This window comes from Thalassophryne amazonica, chromosome 21, assembly GCF_902500255.1.
Source record: "Thalassophryne amazonica chromosome 21, fThaAma1.1, whole genome shotgun sequence".
Taxonomy (NCBI): domain Eukaryota; kingdom Metazoa; phylum Chordata; class Actinopteri; order Batrachoidiformes; family Batrachoididae; genus Thalassophryne; species Thalassophryne amazonica.
In genome coordinates, this window is record NC_047123.1 from 32,375,097 (window position 1) to 32,398,203 (window position 23,107).

General features: G+C 39.3%; 1 protein-coding gene and 1 long non-coding RNA gene across 2 annotated transcripts; one reads left to right on the forward strand and one right to left on the reverse strand.

The window, feature by feature from the left end:
* The first annotated feature begins 1,681 nt into the window (after window positions 1-1,681).
* LOC117503524 lies at window positions 1,682-14,878 on the forward strand. Its single transcript, XR_004558584.1, has 3 exons — window positions 1,682-1,694; window positions 5,154-5,158; window positions 14,794-14,878. It is a non-coding gene; the product is annotated as an uncharacterized LOC117503524 (long non-coding RNA).
* Window positions 7,392-21,519, reverse strand: LOC117503518 (cholesterol 24-hydroxylase-like). Its single transcript, XM_034162780.1, has 15 exons — window positions 21,052-21,519; window positions 20,885-20,962; window positions 20,491-20,572; window positions 20,237-20,310; window positions 18,771-18,857; window positions 16,982-17,120; window positions 16,108-16,218; window positions 15,859-16,021; window positions 15,576-15,641; window positions 15,002-15,074; window positions 14,840-14,924; window positions 12,190-12,300; window positions 9,010-9,098; window positions 8,852-8,918; window positions 7,392-8,770 (listed from the first exon to the last, which is right to left on the reverse strand). The coding sequence occupies exons 1-15, from the start codon at window positions 21,450-21,452 to the stop codon at window positions 8,630-8,632; spliced, it is 1,767 nt and encodes a 588-aa protein (XP_034018671.1). The 5' UTR covers window positions 21,453-21,519; the 3' UTR covers window positions 7,392-8,629.
* Window positions 21,520-23,107: the final 1,588 nt, after the last annotated feature.

The following is a 23,107-nucleotide window of genomic DNA, read 5'->3' on the forward strand; positions in this document are numbered from 1 at the left end:
TAATGAAGGAATCTTATATGTTTCTGAAATTTCTTAATTATTCTCTGTTGAATTGTAATGAAAACTTCTGTAAAGTTGGCATCACAACAGAATCATTATCAGCTATTAATATCATAAGACATTTTCTCTCAAATGTGATTAATAGATGACAACTAAGTAATGAGTGGTTACATCCTTTACTCTATTGATTTACATATAAATATGTAAAATAATTGAACTCCCAGTTATTATGACCTTTGATATATGTAGAATGTCATCCATTGAAAATACTAGTCAACGGCATCAACATTGTGCATGTCACTCGTATTACGAGTAAATATGTAATAAGTAGGGATGCGCCAATCACAATACCAGTATCGGGTATTGGCCAGATGCTGAATTCATTTCCTTGTAATCATAAAACGTCTACAATAGTATGACAAGTCAACCTCTCAATGAGGGATTTTCATGGACACACTCTGTAATTTCCGAACTATAAGTCGCTACTTTTTTCATACATTTTGAACACTGCGGCTTAAACAATGATGCAGCTAATTTATGGATTTTTACAGGCTCTCATATAATTTATTCATAAATCAAAATATGTCCATCAGTGCTGTCCATTGATTGGCTGAAAGCTGCAGTCCTCATGCGAAGAAAATTCACAGATGGAGTAAATATACAGTGGGATTCATTACATACTTAAGAAAAAATGTCCACATAAAGCCTCCTGAGTTTGGAAAACATCATCTGAAAATAGTTTAATTCCTTGTTGTCGCTGAAAAAATTTCCTCTGTGACTTCGGCACTTTGCGTCACAGTTGATCACAGTTTCAACAGCGGAGATCGTCCATCAGGTTGTTGAGTTTCAGCCCTTGGTATGACTGTCCAGGCCAATGGGAGACCGGCTCGGTTCACTACAGGTGTAATCCGTTTGCGGAACCTCCTTTCCCCGTCCACGGGCTGCACTTTGCGCCTCAAATTGAAAGAGTCACTGCTCCTCGTTAATGGCTCTTTTACCACAGGCTGAAATTGTCCCATGATCCACAAAGAACAATAAAATAATGTTAAAATTACTCAATTTTGCCACCTTGTGGAGCAGAGATGCCGCGCAATACCGTGTGTGTGTGTGCGCACAAGGCCGTGCTCCTCCAATATTTACATGTTCCACCTTTGGGGGAAAAAAAAACATTTACGGTGTGTATTTGTGTATGTTACCGATACATATTCAATTGAATATTTCAAAAATAGTGTTGAGAGTGACAGGCTGTTTATCTCAGTGTCACACATTGTAGATAAAAACAGAAACAGTCTCACAGCTGATAACACAGAGAAGCTGCTTTTCATCAAAAAGAATCTGCCCCTCACATTTTTCAAAAAAGGTTTAGTCCTCACAGATAAACTAAAATTAGTGATGGACAACTTCAGTTCTGTTACTTGTGTGGTGTTGTATATTTTGTACTGCGGAAGTCCACAGGTTCCATTTCAGTGAGATGTTTGGCAGTATCATATTTGTTAAGAAACACGATTAATGTTAAAGGACAATTTGTTGTCATCAGACAGTGACGTTACATGATTTAAGGGGAATGTTTGTAAATAAAAACAAAGCTAATGATAGTGGTAGCAGTTGTGGTATCATTAAGTATTCGTATCAGTACTCGGTATCAACAAGTACCCAAATGTATGTACGCGTACTTGAACTCAGTCTTGAAAAAAGTTGCTTTGGTGTATCCCTAGTAATAAATTGATTTTATCTTAAAATAGCCACAGTAATTAATTCTTTGCAACTTAAAACCGATGTTTTGACGCATTATTTTTAATTCTATGATGATTTTACCATGAAATATGATAAAATAGTAAATCGGTGGCCATCTTGGACGCCATCTTGAGTTTCTTAAAAGCCCCTTGGGGACTTTTAGTATGTTGTTCCTGACAGTTTTCTGAACATTTCTTGAAAGTTTCAGCTTGTTATAAATTGTTCCGGCTTTGAATCAAATTTGACTTAATACTCCTCGACTAAGAGGATTTCAGCTAAGACAACCAATCAAGACATAGGAGAGGAGCGGGGCAGCTGGTATGATGCACTGAAGTGCGCTGAAGCTTTGCAAATATAGTCTCCGCCCACTTAAAGGTAGATGTACACTTAAAAATTGCATTTTTTTTTTCTCATGATCTAAGCACCAATTAAATTTTTGCATTAGCCAATTGTTTTTATGGCTGTTAAATACTACAACATAACATATTTCTTACAGCTAAATGTTTGGAGTTTAGTGTAAATATCTACAAAGGCTGACAATTCTTTGTACATCCAGTTTAGTCAGGTGCCTCATGTAATGATTCAAAGGTTTGTTCAATTTTTTTTAGATTTGGAAAACTTCATATTTTTTTAGAAAGCTTATGAAATAAGGAATCAAAAAAAAAAAAAAAAAAAAAAAAAACGTTTCCATTTTTTAGGGTTGTTATGGCCACCATCTGGGATCACCAAAATCAGCATCCTTTAGAAATATGTTCCTTGTGTAATTTCTTTGCAGGTTTTTAGAGATTTGGTAAACTATATATTTTTTAGAAAGCTTGTGAAATGAGGAATACAAAAAAAGAAAAACATCATTCGCATTTTTTAAGATGTTATGGCTGCCATCTTGGATTTCTAAAATTGGCGACCTAAGGAAATAGTCAGTTTCCTTGTGTAATTTTGTTAAAAGTTTTTTGGAGATTTGGTAAAGTGCACTTTTTTAGAAAGCTTATGAAATAAGAAATAATATAAAAAAAAACATTTTTTTTAAACGGTGTTACAGCCACCGAGGAACCTTGCTGAGCCTTGCTGAGCAACGAGCTAGGAGGAAGGAGCGACAACGGCAGCCTCAGCAGCCATCACAGTACACATGCAATAAATGCAGCAGAGATTGTCACTCATGCATTGGACTGATAAGTTATTCATGCAGGTGCAGATAGAAACAAAAGACAAAAAAATCCTGTATATTTGTATTGTCAATTTTGTTGGTAGCATGGTCCAAGCAGAGTCTGGTCTGCTTGAGGTTTCTTCCTCAGATCATTCGAGGGAGTTTTTCCTGACCACTATGGCCTGTGTTCTTGCTCTAGTGGTTGGTAAGGTTAGACCTTACTTGTGTGAAGTGCCTTGAGGCAACTTTGTTGTGATTTGGCGCTATATAAATAAAATAACTTGAAACTGAATTGAAAAAGACAAAAAAAGCAAACAAACAAAAAAAAGCAAAAAAATAAAAAAACAAACTGGATGCTACACCATCGTCTCCCGCAGACAGACGGATGCCAGGAGCACAGCCACCATCTTGGATTTCCACAATTGGTGACCTTTGGAAATATCAGGTTCCTTGTGTTATTTCATTATGGTGTTTTTGAAATTTTGTAAACGATACATTTTTAGAAAGCTTATGAAATAAGGAATAAGAAAGGTTGTTATGGCCACCATTTTGGATTGGCAAAATCAGCAACCTTTACTTTACTTTAAATATGGATTTTTATAGATTTGGTTAATTATATATGTTCAGAAAGCTTATGAAATAAGGAATACAAAAAAAAAAAAAAACAATGTTTCCTTTTTTCCAAAGGTGGTTGTGGCAACTATCTTGTATTGCCAAAATTGGCGGCTTTTGGAAATTAACTTTGCATGTTCTTGACTTCTGGTTATTTGTGAATCAGCTTCATAGGACACAGTTAAGTAACACCACCATTCTTGGTTTAAGGGTCCTAGCCCCTTTTATAAATTCCAAGAAGATAAATTGTTTTAAATGACCTATTATAATTAGTAATTATTATCTAATTATGAATAATTTAATTATAATTACTAATAATTATAATTTAGGGCCATCACATTGGCCCTATACTGCAGCAGCTGGTCTGCTCTGTGTAAGCCTGATCCCGTCAGATCTCAGAAGCTAAGCAGTGTGTGGCCTGTTTAGTACTTGGATGGGAGACTTCTTTGGAACGCCAGATGGTATGTATGTTTCTCTGGGTAAAACTGAAGTTGCATCAGGAAGGGCATCCCGCGTAAAACTTGTGCCAAATAGCAGTGCGGATCTGGGTGTATCCGATGTGGCAACCCCAAATGAAACGGTAGCAGCCAAAAGGACAACAACAACAATGGCCCTATATTGTAATGTATTTGCAACTAGATTGCAAATATAACCTGCTTTTAAATAAACTATACTATTCTCAGAGGACATCTAGTAAATCTAAACAGCACTGAAAAAAGTGACAACCAATGATGTCTTTTCTGTTTGACATTTAAACATGTTTTGTTTGATGTGGGTGTGTTGCATGGCCATTTATTTCCTTTGTTGGACGGCGCACACCACTCCACTCTTGGGTCTGAGAGAGGCGGATTCCAAGATGTCAAAGGTCTGTCCAGGGACTAGCGTGAACTCAAACCTCTGCAGCGGTTTGGCCATCACCACTTTAGCTTCCATCTGCAATCAGCCCAGCACGCATTAGTTTCATTTACTACATTTATAAGCATCGACCATTTGTGTTTGCGTGTTGCCACCCACCTCAGCAAATGTCTTACCCAGGCAAGAGCGTGGACCGAGAGAAAAGGGGTAGTAGCAGTAATAAGGCCTTGTGCAAACAGAGAATATCATTTAAAAACAGCATTTCCAGTACTGAAATGTGTAAAAACAAAAATGAAACCATGAGAAATGCTTTTACTTTGGAGCATCTGGGTGAAACCTCTCAGGGTCAAATTTGAGCGGGTCCTTGAAGAATTTTTCCATCCTCCCAGTCACAAAGGAGTCAAACTGAATAATCAAACACACACACACACATATATATAAACTCATTCATCCATTGACCCAATATGGATTGTTTGCAAAAAAAAGAAAGTTTGATTCACTACTCAACATGACAATTTTCACCTTATAAAAAGTGATGAATTATTCCTATAATCTTTGTCTCAGCAGAAGAAAGAAAAGAAAAAAGAAAAGAAAAAAATAATAAAGTACTTACAAAAATGGTCAGTCCTGCTGGAATGTGGATCCCATCGATGACGAGGTATTTTTGTATGTATCGAGACGTACCAGGAGCTGTTGGGTAAATCCTCAGAGTCTCCTTTAGCACCTGGTATGAGGGTTATACATTTGACTGTACATTGACTGATACAATTTTTCAAAATATATTTCGTATTATTACTTTATAATCCAGTAAATGTGTGTTTGGAGAAAGTTATAAGTTGATAATTTCATTAGGACATTTTTCTTTGAGATTTAATTATCCTTTGATATTCAGCTCTGGATTTATGTTGTTCTTGACTCAGGAGAGGTGATATAGAAACACGTTTCTTGTCAGCTGTGTGGTAAAAAGTTGTGAAATTTGGGATCTTCAGTCAGGACAGTCCTGCCATTTCATGTGTTCATCTCCAGTGCTTTATCATCACCTACAGGTCAAATATGGAGATGTGTTTACACAGACAACTTGAACCGTGTGTCTGCGATTTTAAAAATCACAGCGTTGGATTCATTGGATCAAGCAGAGTTCAATGACATAAATTCCTGCTGTTCTACATTTTCCACCTTATTAGATTTTATGAAACAGTCTATAAATGTTACAAAAGCCACATTTTTTCTAATCATCAAGAAAACTGGCACAGTTACTCTTTAGCTCAAACCCCACAACTCGGTCTTTATCTAAATTTGATTTTTCCAAGCATTCATCTGTCACAGCCAATTAAATTTGGAGGGGAAGCAGCCCAACAGGAAGTCACTTCATATCTCAGCAGTACTTTGATGCATCAAAACCAAATTTGGCTGTGGTGATATATATACAGTGGGGCCAAAAAGTATTTAGTCTGTCCCTGATTCTACAAGTTCTCCTACTTAGAAAGATGAGAGAGGTCTGTAATTTTCAACATAGGTACACTTCAACTGTGAAAGACAAAATGAGAAAAAAAAATCCAGGAAATCACATTGTAGGATTTTTAAAGAATTTATTTGTAAATTACGATGGAAAATAAGTATTTGGTCAATAACAAAAGTTCAACTCAATACTTTGTAACATAATCTTTGTTGGCAATGACAGAGGTTAAATGTTTCCTCTAAGTCTTCACCAGGTTTGCACACACAGTAGCTGGTAAAACACATATATCACATTTGTAGCGGATCACTGCACGCTGGACATACTATGCCTGCTGATGTGTTCACGACGCGAGAGGCCGGCTCTTCATGAGACGAGCGCATCAGGTAGTTCATGTAAAACATGAGAGAACACTACGTCACTTCATTACTTCCTGGTGTACGTCTAGGTGGAGGCTAAATCCGCTCTTTATAACAGGAATCAAGAATTATAAATTGTGGTGTTTTATTAATTTTTTTGCTCCGCTGCTGTGTGCGCGACCTTCCACGTGCTCACACTGTGTTTGTGCGCATAAACACGAGCATGCACGAAACCGGCGACGCAGTATCATGCACACCTGTCCAAACCGTGCATCCCTCTTGACAGCAGGTGGAGTGTTTTGTGGTTTCCCATTTCCTTTTTGGTTCACCGATTTTCTTCCGGTTTCTGCATCTTTTGTGTTATGTGTGAAGGGGCCTGTTGTGTGGGCCGCTGAAGAGGAGGTACTGCTGGCCCACCACCACAAGATGGCACCCTGCTTGAAGTGCGGGCTTCAAGCACGAGAGGGCGTGGGAGTGACCGAGAGTGACAGCTGTCACTCATCATCCGTACCAGCTGTCACTCATCCACTACACATCACCACCACCATAAAGGCCGGACTGCAACTCCACCTCCCCGCCGAGAAATCAGCTACCATTCAGGTAACTTCTCTGCTGAATCTTAATCGAGCATTAGTCTGATCTCTTTTGCAGCCGTTTTCCTTTGACGGATTCCTTGTCTGCTGTGTTGGCGTTTGGTGTGGACTGCGACAGCTTCGCCTCACACCCCAAACCAGATAAGTGGTTGTCTCAGGAGCTGCACGAGTGTGTGATTCGGAGGTGGAGGTTCTCCCTCCTAACTAAACACTGACTGTGGGATTACTGAGTGTGCGAACTCACACTCATCAGTACTGTTTCTGTTCTCTGCCAGCAGTACCGGGTCTGACTGCTGAAGACAGTGGCCACCTGGGGCGCAGGGCTTGGCGGCTCCGGTGTTCTTCAGCTCCGTTGGTGGTGGAAGCTGTGTGGGATCCGGCTCTTCTCTCGCCAGACGTCTTCTATCTTCGAGCCTGCCCACACGTCACCTTGTGTATAATTGACATTCCACCATATTGCTATTGTCTGTACTTCGTTGTGCGATTCACAACATTAAATTATTACTTTTTGGCTTATCCATTGTCCGTTCATTAACGCCCCCTGTTGTGGGTCCGTGTCACGACACTTTCACAACAGGGCCCTTACTTTAGTCAGCTGCCTTATTGTAATGATTCAATGGTCTTTTTAAAAATTATTGGAGATTTGGAAAACTTCAATTTTTTTACAAAGCTTATGAAATAAGGAGTTCAAAAAACAATGTTTCCTTTTTTGAAAGGTTGTTACGCCCACCATCTTGAATTACCAAAATCGGCATCCTTCAGAAATATGTTCCTTGTGTAATTTCTTTAAAGGTTTTTTGGAGATTTGGTAAACTATATATTTTTTAGAAAGCTTGTGACATGAGGAATACAAAAAATAACATTCTAATTTTTCTTAAGTTATGGCCGCCATCTTGGATTTCCAAAATTGGCAACCTTAGGAAATAGTGAGGTTCCTTGTGTAAATTTGTGAAAGGTTTTTGGAGATTTAGTAAAGTACACATTTTTTTAGAAAGCTTATGAAATAAGGAATTAAAAATATATATATCAAATGTTTTAAGGGCGTTATAGCTGCCATCTTGAATTTCTAAAATTGGTGACCTTTGGAAATAATGGTTCCTTGTGTAATTTTGTTTGTTTGTTTTTTTGGAAATTTTTTAAACTATACATTTTTTGAAACCTTATGACACAAGGAATACAAAAAAAACAATGTAAAGGTTGTTATGGCCACCATCCTGCATTACCAAAATCAGCAACCTTTAGAAACATGTTCCTTGTGTAATTTCTTTAAACAGTTTTGGAGATTTGGTAAACTAAATATTTTTTTTAGAAAGTTTGTGAAATGAGAAATACAAAAAAAAAAACAATATTTCCTTTTTTCCCCGATGGTGGTTGTGGCCACCATCTTGGATTTCCCAAATTGGTGACCTTTGGAAATTAACATTGACACAGTAAAATAACACCACCATTCTTGGTTTAAGGGTCCTAACCCCTTTTCTAAATTTCCAGAAGGATTCATTTTTAAAATGACTAATTATAATTCATATTTATAATCTAATTACTAATCATTTTATTGTAATTACTAATAATTATAATTTAGTGCCATCACATTGACCCTATATTGTATTTCATGTGCAACTACCCTGCAAATATAGCCTGTTTTTAAATAAACTACACAACTGTTAGAGGACATCTAGTGAATCTAAACAGCACTGAAAGAAAGCGGCAACCAATGATGTCTTTTTCTATTTGATATTTAAACATGTTTTGTTTGATGTGGGTGAGTTTGTCATTTGTTTAACAAGGAAACTGGGCAAATTTTGGCAAACAATGTCCTAAAGGTACATTGTGTTAACATCACAATAGTGACATTAACACTAGTTTGTTGCATGGCCATTTATTTCCTCTGTTGGACGGTGCACACCACTCCGCTCTTTGGTCTGAGACTGCCGGTGTCCAAGATGTCAAATGTCTGTCCCGGGACGAGCGTGAACTCAAACCTCTGCAGCAGTTTGGCCATCACCACTTTAGCTTCCATCTGCAATCAGCCCAGCACACGTTAGTTTCATTTAGCACATTTATAAGCATTGATCATTTGCGTTTGCGTATCGCTACCCACCTCAGCAAAGGTCTTACCCAGGCAAGAGCGTGGACCGAGAGCAAAGGGGTAGTAGCAGTAATAAGGCCTTGTAAAAACAGAGAGTATCATTTTAAAACTGCATTTACAGTGAGATGTGTAAAAAAAATTAAACCATGAGAAATGTTTCTACTGCTTACTTAGGAGCATCTGGGTGAAACCTGTCAGGATCAAATTTGAGCGGGTCCTTGAAGAATTTTTCCATCCTCCCAGTCACAAAGGAGTCAAACTGAATTATAAAACATTTACACAATATACAAGTTGTTACAGATTGTTAGAAACACACACACACACACACACAGGGTTGGGAGGGTTACTTTAAAAATGTATTCCGATACAGTAACTAGTTACCTGTTAAAAAATGTAATCAGTAATGTAATCCAAGTATCATAATATTAAAGTAATGTAATTTGATTACTTTCAATTACTTCTGGATTACTCCAATATCAAATATGCTAATACAGACAAAAGAAACTAAATATAAATAGTCTTGACCACATAGTACAGTTTATTAAGCAAAAATAAAACTGTTTCTTTTACATGGTATGCTCTGTTTTACTTCACTTTATGAATTAAGAGCACCACAATATTGTTTTAAACACACCCAGTGTTCACCTGCTAAATTTTCAACAAAAAATGCCAAACAAATGAAGGATAATGAAAACTCAGGCGTGTGCGGATGAATTTGTAATTAAAAGTGGCTTGCAGAACAATATACAAAAAAAAAAAAATTCTACTACTTGTTCAGTAAATTCGCACCATGTTTACCATATCAGTCCACTTATTGAACTTTCAAAATAAGAACAACAGCATAATGAAAACCATTAAGTAAATCCTGTCAGTAAGGAGGCGTGATCGCCATTTTAATTCCGGGCAAGTTAGTGATTTGCATGCATAGATGTTCAAGAAACAGATGGAATATGCCGGAAAGCTGCACATGTTGGCAAAGCCAGAAACGGAGGGACAAGGGAGACAATATTTCCTTCCATAAGTACGAGGTCTGTCCAAAAAGTAACGGACCTTTTTATTTTTTTCAAAAACTATATGGATTTGAATCACATGTGATTGCATCAGCCAAGCTTGAACCTTCGTGCGCATGCGTGAGTTTTTTCACGCCTGTCGGTTGCGTCATTCGCCTGTGGCCAGGTTTTGAGTGAGCACTGGTCCAGCCCCCTCGTCTGATTTTTATTGTCAGGAAATGGCAGAGCGACTGCCGCTTTGCTCCATGAAATTTTTTTCAGAAACTGTTAGAGACAGCCAGTTGGAAATCATACGAAAAATTCAGATGGATTTCGGTGAAGATTCTGACGGCGTCACACGGATTAAGGAGTGTTAAAACCTTTTTAAAGACGGCCCACAGCGGCGGAGGGTGCGCGGCGCACCGAGCGGCCATCGACAGGCTGGAACGACCAGATCATTTCTAAACTGAACGCTGTGTTGATCCGGGACATCGTGTGACTACCACAGAAATGGCAAGAGAGCTGGACATAGCACTTTTGTGGCACATTCCACTGTTACAGGAGATTTTGTAATGAAAGACGTGCAGAGGATTTTGCGCGTTGGGACAAAAAAAACACCTGTGTTGGAAACCATTCAGAAGATTCAGACGGCTTTCGGTGGCTTTTCAGTCGAGTCAGTATCCAAGAAATTGTGTAACAGCTGGACATGCCACAACATGTCCTGTGAGACTTCCAACACGGAGGTGTTTTTTTGTTGCGCGCCATGAGTGGCTCCGTGCCGACGTGCGAAATCCTCCGCCGCTGTGGGCCATCTTTAAAAAGGTTTTAACACTCCTTAATCCGTGTGACGCCGACAGAATCTTCACCGAAATCCATCTGAATCTTTCGAATGGTTTCCAACTGGCTGTCTCTAACAGTTTCTGAAAAAATTTCATGGAGCAAAGCAGCAGTCTCTCATCCATTTCACTGACAATAAAAATCTGACGAGGGGGCTGGACCAGTGCTCACTCAAAGTCTGCCCACAGGCGAATGACACAACCGACAGACGTGAAAAAACTCACGCATGCACATGAAGGTTCAAGCTTGGCTGATGCAATCACACGTGATTCAAATCCATATAGTTTTTGAAAAAAATAAAAAGGTCCGTTACTTTTTGGACAGACCTCGTAAGTGGTTTTGGTTCTTCTTGTCACTTTGTCCGTGATATTTGGATGATAAACAGCTGTATGTCGCCTGCCGTGTCGCCCGATGACATGGACCATTAACTCTTCACTTATGTCTAGTTTATATTTTCCACTGCTAGACCAATGTCTAGATAAATACTCGTCATTAGTGATTAAAATTGTTCGACAAGACTGGGGATTTTTTTAATTTGCACCTTAAAATAATGAGATTATAATGACCCGCGCTGTGCCGCTCACAGTCACACCCACACATAGAGATGTGTGCCCACACCACTGACTTCATGAATGAAACTCGGTCAATAAAGGATAATTGTGTAAAAATATAATATGTATATAAATGCATTGTAATGGTTTTAGGAGCCGCACTGCGTTGAACAGCAGCTGCAGCAGGACGCCTCAGCTCAGCAGCTGGAACAGCGCAGATCCGTGTAAATTTCAACACTAATATTTGGGAATGTGTGTGTGTCCGAATAAGTTTAATACTTTCTTGACATAATTTAATGTAATTTAATTTTACTGGCTCAATATCCAGGTCAAAATGGCATTTTAACACGTATTTTGCGAGCATTTTTCTGTGTGTTCAGTCGTGGATCTCCATTGAAAATTCATTAACATCCGGGTACTTCATCAATATTTTGCCCGGTTACGTCATGTCGCTGTCCATGAAGGGACGTTTTCGTTTCAAAGAAAAAAAAATATTATATACAGATAATATCATAAAATCCATTAAAATTGTAATCCTGCGACGTAATCCCCATTTTTACTAAATATACCTGTAATCTGAATCTTTTTTTCTGTAACTGTAGCGGAATACAGTTACCTTTTTTTTTGTATTCTAATTACGTAACGCCGTTACATGTATTCCGTTACTCCCCAAGCCTGCATACATACACATACACACACACACATATATATATATATATATATATATATATATATATATATATATATATATATATATATATATAAACTCATTCATCCTTTAACCCAATATGGATTGTTTGCAAAAAAAAAAAAAGTTTGATTCACTGCTCAACATGCCAATTTTCACCTTATAACAAAAGTGATGAATTATTCCTATAATCTGTGTCTCAGCAGAAACAAAGTGGAGACATTTTTGGTTTTAATCCTTGATAAATGTTACATTAAAAGAAAAAAATTATTATAAAGTACTTACAAAAATGGTCACTCCTGCTGGAATGTGGATCCCATCGATAACGAGGTCTTTTTGTATCTCTCGAGACGTACCAGGAGCTGTTGGGTAAATCCTCAGAGTCTCCTTTAGCACCTGGTATGAGGGTTATACATTTGACTGTACATTAACTGATACAATTTTTCAAAATATATTTCGTATTATTACTTTATAATCCAGTAAATGTGTGTTTGGAGAAAGTTATAAGTTGATAATTTCATTAAGACATTTTTCTTTGAGATTTAATTATCCTGATTTGATATTCAGCTCTGGATTTGTGATGTTCTTGAGGTAATATAGAAACACGTTTCTTGTCAGCTGTGTGGTAAAAAGTTGTGAAATTTGGGATCTTCAGTCAGGACAGTCCTGCCATTTCATGTGTTCATCTCCAGTGCTTTATCATCACCTACAGGTCAAATATGGAGATGTGTCCGTGATTTTAAAAGTCACAGTGTTGGATTCATTGGATCAAGCAGAGTTCAATGACATAAATTCCTGCTGTTCTACATTTTCCACCTTATTAGATTTTATGAAACAGTCTATAAATGTTACAAAAGCCACATTTTTTCTAATCATCAAGAAAACTGGAACAGTTACTCTTTAGCTCAAACCCCACAACTCGGTCTTTATCTAAATTTGATTTTTCCAAGCATTCATCTGTCACAGCCAGTTAAATTTGGAGGGGAAGCAGCCCAACAGGAAGTCACTTCATATCTCAGCAGTACTTTGATGCATCAAAACCAAATTTGGCTGTGGTGATATATATACAGTGGGGCCAAAAAGTATTTAGTCTGTCCCTGATTCTACAAGTTCTCCTACTTAGAAAGATGAGAGAGGTCTGTAATTTTCAACATAGGTACACTTCAACTGTGAAAGACAAAATGAGAAAAAAAAAAAATCCAGGAAATCACATTGTAGGATTTTTAAAGAATTTATTTGTAAACTATGATGGAAAATAAGTATTTGGTCAATAACAAAAGTTCAGCTCAGTACTTTGTAACATAATCTTTGTTGGCAATGACAGAGGTCAAATGTTTCCTCTAAGTCTTCACCAGGTTTGCACACACTGTCGCTGGTATTTTGGCCCATTCCTCCATGCAGATCTCCTCTAGAGCAGTGATGATTTGGGGCTGTCGCTGGGCAACACGGACTTTCAACTCGCTCAACAAATTTTCTATGGGGTTGAGGTCTGGAGAGTGGCTTGGCCACTCCAGGACCTTGAAATGCTTTTTACAGAGCCACTCCTTTGTTGCCTGAGCGGTGTGTTTGGGATCATTGTCATGCTGGAAGACCCAGCCACGTTGCATCTTCAATGCTCTCACTGATGGAAGGATGTTTTGGCTTAAAATCTCATGATACATGGCCCCGTTCATTCTTCCCTTAACACAGATCAGTCGTCCTGTCCCCTTTGTCGAAAAACAGCCCCAAAGCATGATCCACCCCATGCTTCACAGTAGATATGGTGTTCTTGGAATGCAACTCAGCATTCTTCTTCCTCCAGACACGATGAGTTGAGTTTTTACCATAATGTTCTATTTTGGTTTCATCTGACCACATGATATTCTCCCAATCCTCTTCTGGATCATCCATATGCTCTCTGGCAAACTTCAGACGGGCCTGGACATGGCTTAAGCAGGGGGACACGCCTGGCACTGCAAGATTTGAGTCCCTCTCTGCGTAGTGTGTAGCCTTTGTTATTTTGGTCCCAGCTCTCTGTAGGTCATTCATCAGGTCCCTCCATGTAGTTCTGGGATTTTTGTTCACCGTTCTCATGATCATTTTGACCCCACGGAATGACATCTTGCATGGAGCCCCAGATCGAGGGAGATTATCAATGGTCTTGTATGTCTTCCATTTTCTTACAATTGCTCCCACAGTTGATTTATTCCCACCAACCTGCTTGACTATTGCAGATTCACTCTTCCCAGCCTGGTGCACATCGACAATTTTCTTCCTGCTGTCCTTTCACAGCTCTTTGGTCTTGGCCATGGTTGAGTTTGGAGTCTGACTGTTTGAGGCTGTGGATAGGTGTCTTTTATACAGATAACGAGTTCCAACAGATGCCATTAATACAGGTAACAGGTGGAGGACAGAAGAACTTCTTAAAGAAGAAGTTAGAGGCAACTCTGTTGTGATTTGGCGCTATATAAATGAAAATAAATTGAAATTGAAGTTACAGGTCTGTGAGAGCCAGAAATCTTGCTTGTTTGTGGGTGACCAAATACTTTTTTTTCCACCATAATTTACAAATAAATTCTTTAAAAATCCTACAATGTGATTTCCTGGAATTTTTGTTTTTTCTCATTTTGTCTCTCACAGTTGAAGTGTACCTATGTTGAAAATTACAGACCTCTCTCATCTTCCTAAGTAGGAAACTTTGCACAATCAGGGACTGACTACATACTTTTTACCCCACTGTGTGTGTGTGTGTGTGTGTGTGTGTGTGTGTGTGTGTGTGTGTGTGTGTGTGTGTGTGTGTGTGTGTGTGTGTATATATATATATATATATATATATATATATATATATATATATATATAGATATAGATAGATAGATAGATAGATAGATAGATAGATAGATAGATAGATAGATAGATAGACCTCTAGGAGGCACTGTTACATTAAAAATATGTATACCTGAGAGAGGTACACCAAGTTCCCCAGATCGTCATAATTTATGTCCCGTTTCATTCCAATGACATCATCCACCTCTTTCCTCACTCTGACAAATAAAACAGCCGAATAAGTCACTGTTCAATGTCTCCAGTATCAAATATTCATCGAGGTATAACGTCTTACTTTTCCAGGATATCAGGATGTCTTCCTAATTCCATGATGCAAAAAGAAAGGAGGTTAGCTGTTGTTTCTTGACCTAAAAGAATAAAAAATAATACAGTTAACTTGAGTATCTTACAAACAGCCACAAAGAAAATAGCTATTTCTGATTTGCACAGAAACTGTATTCAAAGTTTTAACACGCCCCCTGTAGCAGGCGCCCTCAACACCACACTGAAACTTTGAGAAGGGTTGGGCTGCACAAAATGGAACTCTGCTCTCCACCAAAAACACATAATCTCTACCAACCACAACCAAAATAAAAGACACTCTCTGAAATAGTTTTAGTCAAAATGAAGCCCAATTTTTGCCCTCAACTAATGAACCCTCACAGAGGCCCTTGGAAACAAACTGGTTTAACAGCGAAGAAATTTAGGATTTTTCTCTGTACCCACAGGCACTTCAGGGAGTCTGAGACGATCATAAATCACCCTCCAACAGAAATCTGTCTGAATCTTTGAATTTAGAAGTCATTAATCTAGACACAACATTTTTGGCTGATTTTGGACACTTCAACCCACAAAAAGCAAAATCTTACCAGCAATGAAGAAGGTCACAAAATTGTCCAGCATAAACTCTTCATCTTCTTCTGTCATGATTTCCTCTATAATGATAACAAAATGGAATTTAACAAGTAATGTTTTCAAAATATTCACAGTATTATTTCAAAATTATTTACACTCATGAAGACACGCAAATTGAGACCAAGAAACCCAGACACAGCCAACAGTGAAAACTATGCCTCTACATATCCTGTGTATTGTGTCTGAACATAGAGTACTTTTTGACCTTAGAACATTGATTTATTACGGGACTGAAACCTTTTGCAGCAGTTTCGATGATCTGTGTGAGGATGTCTTTGGGGACGTCCTCCCCATTTCGAATGGCGGTTCGTCTTTCGTTGATCCACTTTGCTCCAGTTGTGCGAAGTAGCCGACAGGCCTCCTTCACTTCCTTAATGAACTGCCAGTTCTTTGGATAATACTGGAAATGGACCATGCAACGTTTTTGGACACTTTACAAAACATCAACAGCAGAAACATCGATTTAAATGAACAATGAACTCACACCTCGAACGTGAGATCTCTGGCATAGTGAATCAGCCCTATCAGACATTTTTCAATGGCTTTCGGGAAAGGCGATGCCTTCCTCAACAGGTCTAAATCAACTCCAAAAGCAACCTGAAACACAACAGTCACGATTGAAGGAAAATGTACAAGATTCCTAACAAGCCATGACTCAGCATTTTTAAATATATGACAAAGTGACTGAAGATTTCTGAGTTAAAAAAAAAAGATTCTGGTCTCAGATGGTTCAAAGTGTAGGGCTAAAGCAAATGTTTGATTAATTTAAAAATAATAATTATGAGATTAAGAAATTTTTAAGAATATCCACAACTTCCCCAACCACAGTGAATATTTTCAAATGACTTGTTTTGACAAAACAGCAAATCTAAAGATGTCCAGTTGGCAAAACCAGATTATCTCCTGTTTAACCTGTTTGAACCAGTTACCTTTGTTCAGAGTGGTTGAAAACTAATCCAAAAACTATTACTTGCTTTAAACCCCATTTAAATGGCCTTAAAAGCTGTTTAAAACTTCCCATCTTTGCTTGGTGGACCAAAGATTGATTATTTCTGACCATACTAAAGCCAGTTTAAGACATTAGTGATGGTTTAAAACCATTTCAACCCACTGGAAAGATAACAGGTTTGGTGATGATTGAGAAGATTTCTGCAGTTTCATCGAACTGATGCTGGACAACCATTTGAAAACCAGTTTATTGCAAGTAAAAACTAAACAAAACCTGAAATTTGATACAGCAATTTGGTTTGTTTAATTTTCCTATTTATTGTGGATTGAGTAATTTCATGTTTCTTGATGAACTTGTCCTTCACTAAAACCCTAGATTTCTTCCTGAAGTACCTTCAACATGGTACAGTACCTTGCAGATGACATCTAGGGTAACACAGTTGACCAAGTGAAGCATTGGTCCCTCAGTTTTACATTCAGCCAGTTCTGAAAGTTTTTCCATTAATTTTTCTGCTCTTTCATTGAAGGTATCCATTAGACCTCTGAGATACCTGGAAAAGATGGTGGATACAGCAAAAAATAAACACTTGCAACCATCCAGACACTTAATATGACACTTAATCATATTTGTCTAATAGATTACAATTTGTTCATGTAAATGGGGAATCTTCTTCACAGACTAAAGTTAATTATGGAGTTCCACAAGGTTCTGTGCTAGGACCAATTTTATTCACTTTATATATGCTTCCCTTAGGCAGTATTATTAGACGGTATTGCTTAAATTTTCATTGTTACGCAGATGATACCCAGCTTTATCTATCCATGAAGCCAGAGGACACACACCAATTAGCTAAACTGCAGGATTGTCTTACAGACATAAAGACATGGATGACCTCTAATTTCCTGCTTTTAAACTCAGATAAAACTGAAGTTATTGTACTTGGCCCCACAAATCTTAGAAACATGGTGTCTAACCAGATCCTTACTCTGGATGGCATTACCCTGACCTCTAGTAATACTGTGAGAAATCTTGGAGTCATTTTTGATCAGGATATGTCATTCAAAGCGCATATTAAACAAATATGTAGGACTGCTTTTTTGCATTTACGCAATATCTCTAAAATTAGAAAGGTCTTGTCTCAGAGTGATGCTGAAAAACTAATTCATGCATTTATTTCCTCTAGGCTGGACTATTGTAATTCATTATTATCAGGTTGTCCTAAAAGTTCCCTAAAAAGCCTTCAGTTAATTCAAAATGCTGCAGCTAGAGTACTGACGGGGACTGGAAGGAGAGAGCATATCTCACCCATATTGGCCTCTCTTCATTGGCTTCCTGTTAATTCTAGAATAGAATTTAAAATTCTTCTTCTTACTTATAAGGTTTTGAATAATCAGGTCCCATCTTATCTTAGGGACCTCGTAGTACCATATCACCCCAATAGAGCGCTTCGCTCTCAGACTGCAGGCTTACTTGTAGTTCCTAGGGTTTGTAAGAGTAGAATGGGAGGCAGAGCCTTCAGCTTTCAGGCTCCTCTCCTGTGGAACCAGCTCCCAATTCAGATCAGGGAGACAGACACCCTCTCTACTTTTAAGATTAGGCTTAAAACTTTCCTTTTTGCTAAAGCTTATAGTTAGGGCTGGATCAGGTGACCCTGAACCATCCCTTAGTTATGCTGCTATAGACGTAGACTGCTGGGGGGTTCCCATGATGCACTGTTTCTTTCTCTTTTTGCTCTGTATGCACCACTCTGCATTTAATCATTAGTGATCGATCTCTGCTCCCCTCCACAGCATGTCTTTTTCCTGGTTCTCTCCCTCAGCCCCAACCAGTCCCAGCAGAAGACTGCCCCTCCCTGAGCCTGGTTCTGCTGGAGGTTTCTTCCTGTTAAAAGGGAGTTTTTCCTTCCCACTGTAGCCAAGTGCTTGCTCACAGGGGGTCGTTTTGACCATTGGGGTTTTACATAATTATTGTATGGCCTTGCCTTACAATATAAAGCGCCTTGGGGCAACTGTTTGTTGTGATTTGGCGCTATATAAAAAAAATTGATTGATTGATTGATAATAGATGCAGTCTTTTGTGAACAGGAGCTGCAGTCACATCAAACACTGCACAAAGTAAGATTATTTCACATGCTGTCTCCAACTTTATGAGTTGTTGCACTTTGACAGTGTGCAAAAGATTAAAAAACAAACAAACTCACAGACTGTTGAAGGCAGGGTCCATGATCCGACGTTGTTTGTACCACACCTCATGGTCCCGTGCCGTAACCAGGCCATTGCCAAGGAACCTTCAGAATGAAACTGAATACTTTTAGAAGGGTTAAGGCCCCCTGACAGTTGCATGACTTTGATCCGCGCACTTGCACGCACATCGTCGTGATGTTCCCACCCGCTGTGTTCCCAGCTGGATGTCGCGCTTTGTGCCACTGACTGCCACGCATTGTGCGCTGGACGCTGCGTATATAAAATAATTATTCCATAAAGGATTAATCATTTTCTCTCCGAGGTGGCTGTTGAAAACACCGCTAATCACTTACGGAATCACAGAGGACTATTCCAGCTGCCGCATTTCTCTCTTGCGTGCGCGCACTTGATGAGGCGGAGAATGCATTGGAGCCGCCTAAACATAACTATTTGTAATGTTTATATTGTAATCGCTTGGTAAAACAGTTGCATGTTCTTTCCTTCTTATGAGTAGCTGTAAAATTATGTTCATGATAGATTTAACATCTCATTATAATTGTTCAGATGAGCTGTGCTCTGATGCGGTGCACTGACGCAATTGCTCACCCTCACACGCAGTGTTTTTGACTTGTTTGTGTAATGGTCACTTGAAGTTCACGTAATTAATGCGTGATGGCAATTTTGAACATTTCAAAATGTAATGTAATGTTCACTTGAAGTTCACGTTAATGCGTGATGGTGAATTTGAACATTTCAAAATTTTCTTTGCACACGTGCACGAAGCTGCGCACAGTTTACAGCGGTTTACAGCGAGTTTGAGATGAGTTTACTCTCTTGCTCAGTTGAGTGCGTGCAAGTGCACGGATCAAAGTCGTGAGAGTGTCAGGGGGCTTTAAGTGTGGTGCTTTCAAATGCAAAATAACACAGTAAAGTTAGTGCACAAACACAATGACCAAACTGCACAAAAATAGGTTGCATCAAAATGCAATGCAACATTATATATAGGGTGGGCCAATAAAATGTTACCACTTTGTGATCGTACACAAGTTTTTGAAAAGAGAACTTATTCAAAAATTTTATTTACAGACTTGTAACAGAAGCATCAAATTAACATTTGATGTCAAAGGTTTCCCACTTTGTCTCTTGTTTTCCGCACAGTTCAATAATTGATGACGTGTTCAGTCCACGTTCCTGTTCTTTGGATTACAGCTGCAACATGCACATTGAAGTTTGTGATGACATTGCCACACATCTCAAGATCTCTTTTTCATTTTCAGGAATTGCTATTTCTGAAAATGAAAAAGAAATCTTTGTTATTTTGGAAATTGTACGAATTTAAAAAGTGGTAATATTTTATTGGCCCACCCTGTAAATACAATGTATTCTTACTCAATTAGCCTGAACTGATATTATCTGCATCCCTGAGGCATAATAAAGAGTAGTAAATGTTGTACAGTTCATCAGACAAAGCCAATGACATCACCTTTGACCAAACAGGTTGAAGACCCTTTCGTACATAAATTTATCTTTTGGGTATTTGGGAGACATCAGAATTTCCTGAAAAAAGAAGCCATTGAAAAAAGTGAATATTTAAAAGAATACATATTTTTATTGTATCATCAAGGCAAATACAAATATTTCATAAACCAACAACAGGTGGCATTGTTGGGACAATTTTTTTAAACTGAATTTAGACCCATATGTAGATATGCACTGTTGTTTAAGTGAGGTATTTACCTTTGTTGTTTCTGGGCAGGTCACAAGCAAAAGAACATGATGCAGCACATTCATCCTGCAAACAGGCCCGTACGTCTCAGCCCTGTGCAAAATAATTGATAATAATTATCTCATAGGTCTCATCACTGGTCCTGGAGACCCTTAACATTCTATGAGGGCCATATTTATTAAATGTGGGGACCACATCCTGCCCTCGGGCCGCCAGTTGCGCACCTCTCTGTGGGTCAACACAAATTGGACCTTGGTTGAATACATACTCATTATGTAACACAAGCAAAGGGTGTAGCAACTTAGACCACCATTAAATCCAGTTCATTTCCACTTTTTTATATATATATATGCAGATGTAAGTATATGTCCAGGTTTCTGTGCGTAATAGCGCATCCGTACTTACCATTGCAGGAACATTTCGTGCACAAGCCGTCCACTTTGCATTTCCCTCCTGAATGTTGGGGTATGTCCGAGCAAAAAACTGCCATGATGATAAAAACGAGAAAAAGTTGCTGATAAATCTGAGGGTGAAAAAATGCGGTTTGGTGAGCTGGCAGCAGCCCCTCTTACCTGTCTCTGGGTGGTCCCGGTATGTGGTCATACTTCATGTGAATACTTTTAATGTACAAACAGAACGCGACAAACACGATGAAAAACACAATTAAGAGAAATAAAACCGCCTGAACAGCCCAGCTGGATATTAAGTGAAAGAGTGCCATGTCGAGAAACCCGCACGGACTGTGCGCTTCAGGGAAGTGTTTGAGGTTTTTATGCAAAGTGCACACAGCGCCTCCTTGTGTTCGCTGCCGGCATTGGCCTGAAATGTCACACCAACCATTTGCACCACCACATCTGTTGGTCTTCCTCTTCATCTCCATCCTCAGCATCCGTCTCTCGATATACTCACATCCCTCCTCTGCACATCTACAAATCATGTCAGTCTCCTTCTGGTCTTCTCTATATGTCTCCATCTCTTCTCACACATTTAAACCACTCTTCTCAACTTGGCTTCCACGACTGTTTCTCATAACTTCATGTTGGAGCTGATCATTTTTCTGCCTCTGTAGGTCTGCACATTACCCCAATTGTAAATAAAAATCCGGGTGAGTACACGTCTTCTCCACTCCTCGGGTGTCACAAGTTTTCGTTCACCAGTCTTGTGAAAAATTGGGCTGCAACCTCTCTTAGATAGCTCCAAGCGTCCACTGGTATGATATCTGAACCTGACACCCTCCTTACTCATCCTTTGCACTTTGTTATCCCCCTCTCATTTTTTTCATTCATCTGCTCCTCAAAATACTACTTCCACCTGCTCAACACACTCTCATTTGTCACCACACATCCATCTGCGTTCTCAATACTTGAAAACTTGCTACTCATCCTTTCCAGCTCTTTCTCTCTGGTCAATTGGTACGAGGCCTTTTCTCAGTACTTCATGTTCAACATCCTGTACAGTGACATCTTTACCCTTTGCCCACTTGTCTCTTCACCTTAGGGTCCTGTCCCACTGGCGTTTAGGAGGATTTGCGGATGGAATGCGCACAAAAGTGGCCCACATCCGCCAAACAACCGCAATAACCGTGTAACATTCCTGTATGAGTCAGCGCCATCCGAACACGTCCGTGATCATCCGCAGAGGCACGCATGTCCGCAGCCAGGATTTTTGAGCGGCTCAAAAATCCTGCTGCGGATGAGATCCGCATCACTGCCTGAACACATACTGAAGACATACGCAGGACATACACAACCAATACGACGCATATCCCCTGTCATCCGCTGATATCCACAACTGACGGGTTGACGCGGCTTGGCGGCGGACCGGGACAGCGTGCAAAACAGATATGACGCGTGCCCAGCACGGCCACATCACGGTCGCAAATGATATGTCACGCATGCAGACTAGAGCATGACACGGGAGTGGATTTTCACTCCCGTGTCCCCCGACCCCCGCGAATTTGTAGCGTCTGATCGTGCCCGGTGTGAACGCGGCATTAAATAGATGAAAATCATCATCTATTTTTGGCATTCCCGCTCCTGCCCGCTCCCGTTCATTTTTATTCCCGTCCCATCCTAATCACGGGATTGATAAAATGTTGACTCCCATCCCGCGGGAATCCCGCAGGAATCACGTGACCTACGGGAATTCCCGAAAAATGTCATCCTCTAATGCAGGCAGAGTGGGCACGGATGAAGCGAGTGCATCACGGGCGCTGTGCCCCTCATAGGGGCGCCTCCGCGGTCGCCTTCGCTTCTGTTCCGTTATATCCGCTTTTCTTCCTCATGTATTCGCTGATCCACCCCGGGACATTTGTCATTTCCGCCCACCTTTGTTGCGGACGCTGAGCTTACACTTCATCTCCTAGTACTCCTCTCTACTTTCTTCTCTTTCATAACTCCACTTTTTTTGCTTTTTTGCTGGTCTCGTCCTCCTTGTATTTTCCCATACTTCTTCAGTCTGCCACCAAGTCTCCTTGTTCTCATTATACAGTGCATCCAAAAGGTTTTCACGTTTTCCACATTTTATGTTGTTACAGCCTTGTTCCAAAATTGATTTTTTTATTCAAAAAAAATCTACACGCAATACCCTATAATGACAATATGAGTTTTTTGTTTTTAGATTTTTCCA

Coding starts and splice junctions, on each gene's coding strand:
- LOC117503518 (XM_034162780.1), bottom strand. CDS start 21,452: ATGGAGACATATAGAGAAGACCAGAAGGAGACTGACATGATTTGTAGA. Junction 20,573..20,884: donor CACGAAATGTTCCTGCAATG/GTAAGTACGGAT, acceptor TATTTTGCACAG/GGCTGAGACGTACGGGCCTG. Junction 16,022..16,107: donor CCAGAGATCTCACGTTCGAG/GTGTGAGTTCAT, acceptor GTCCATTTCCAG/TATTATCCAAAGAACTGGCA.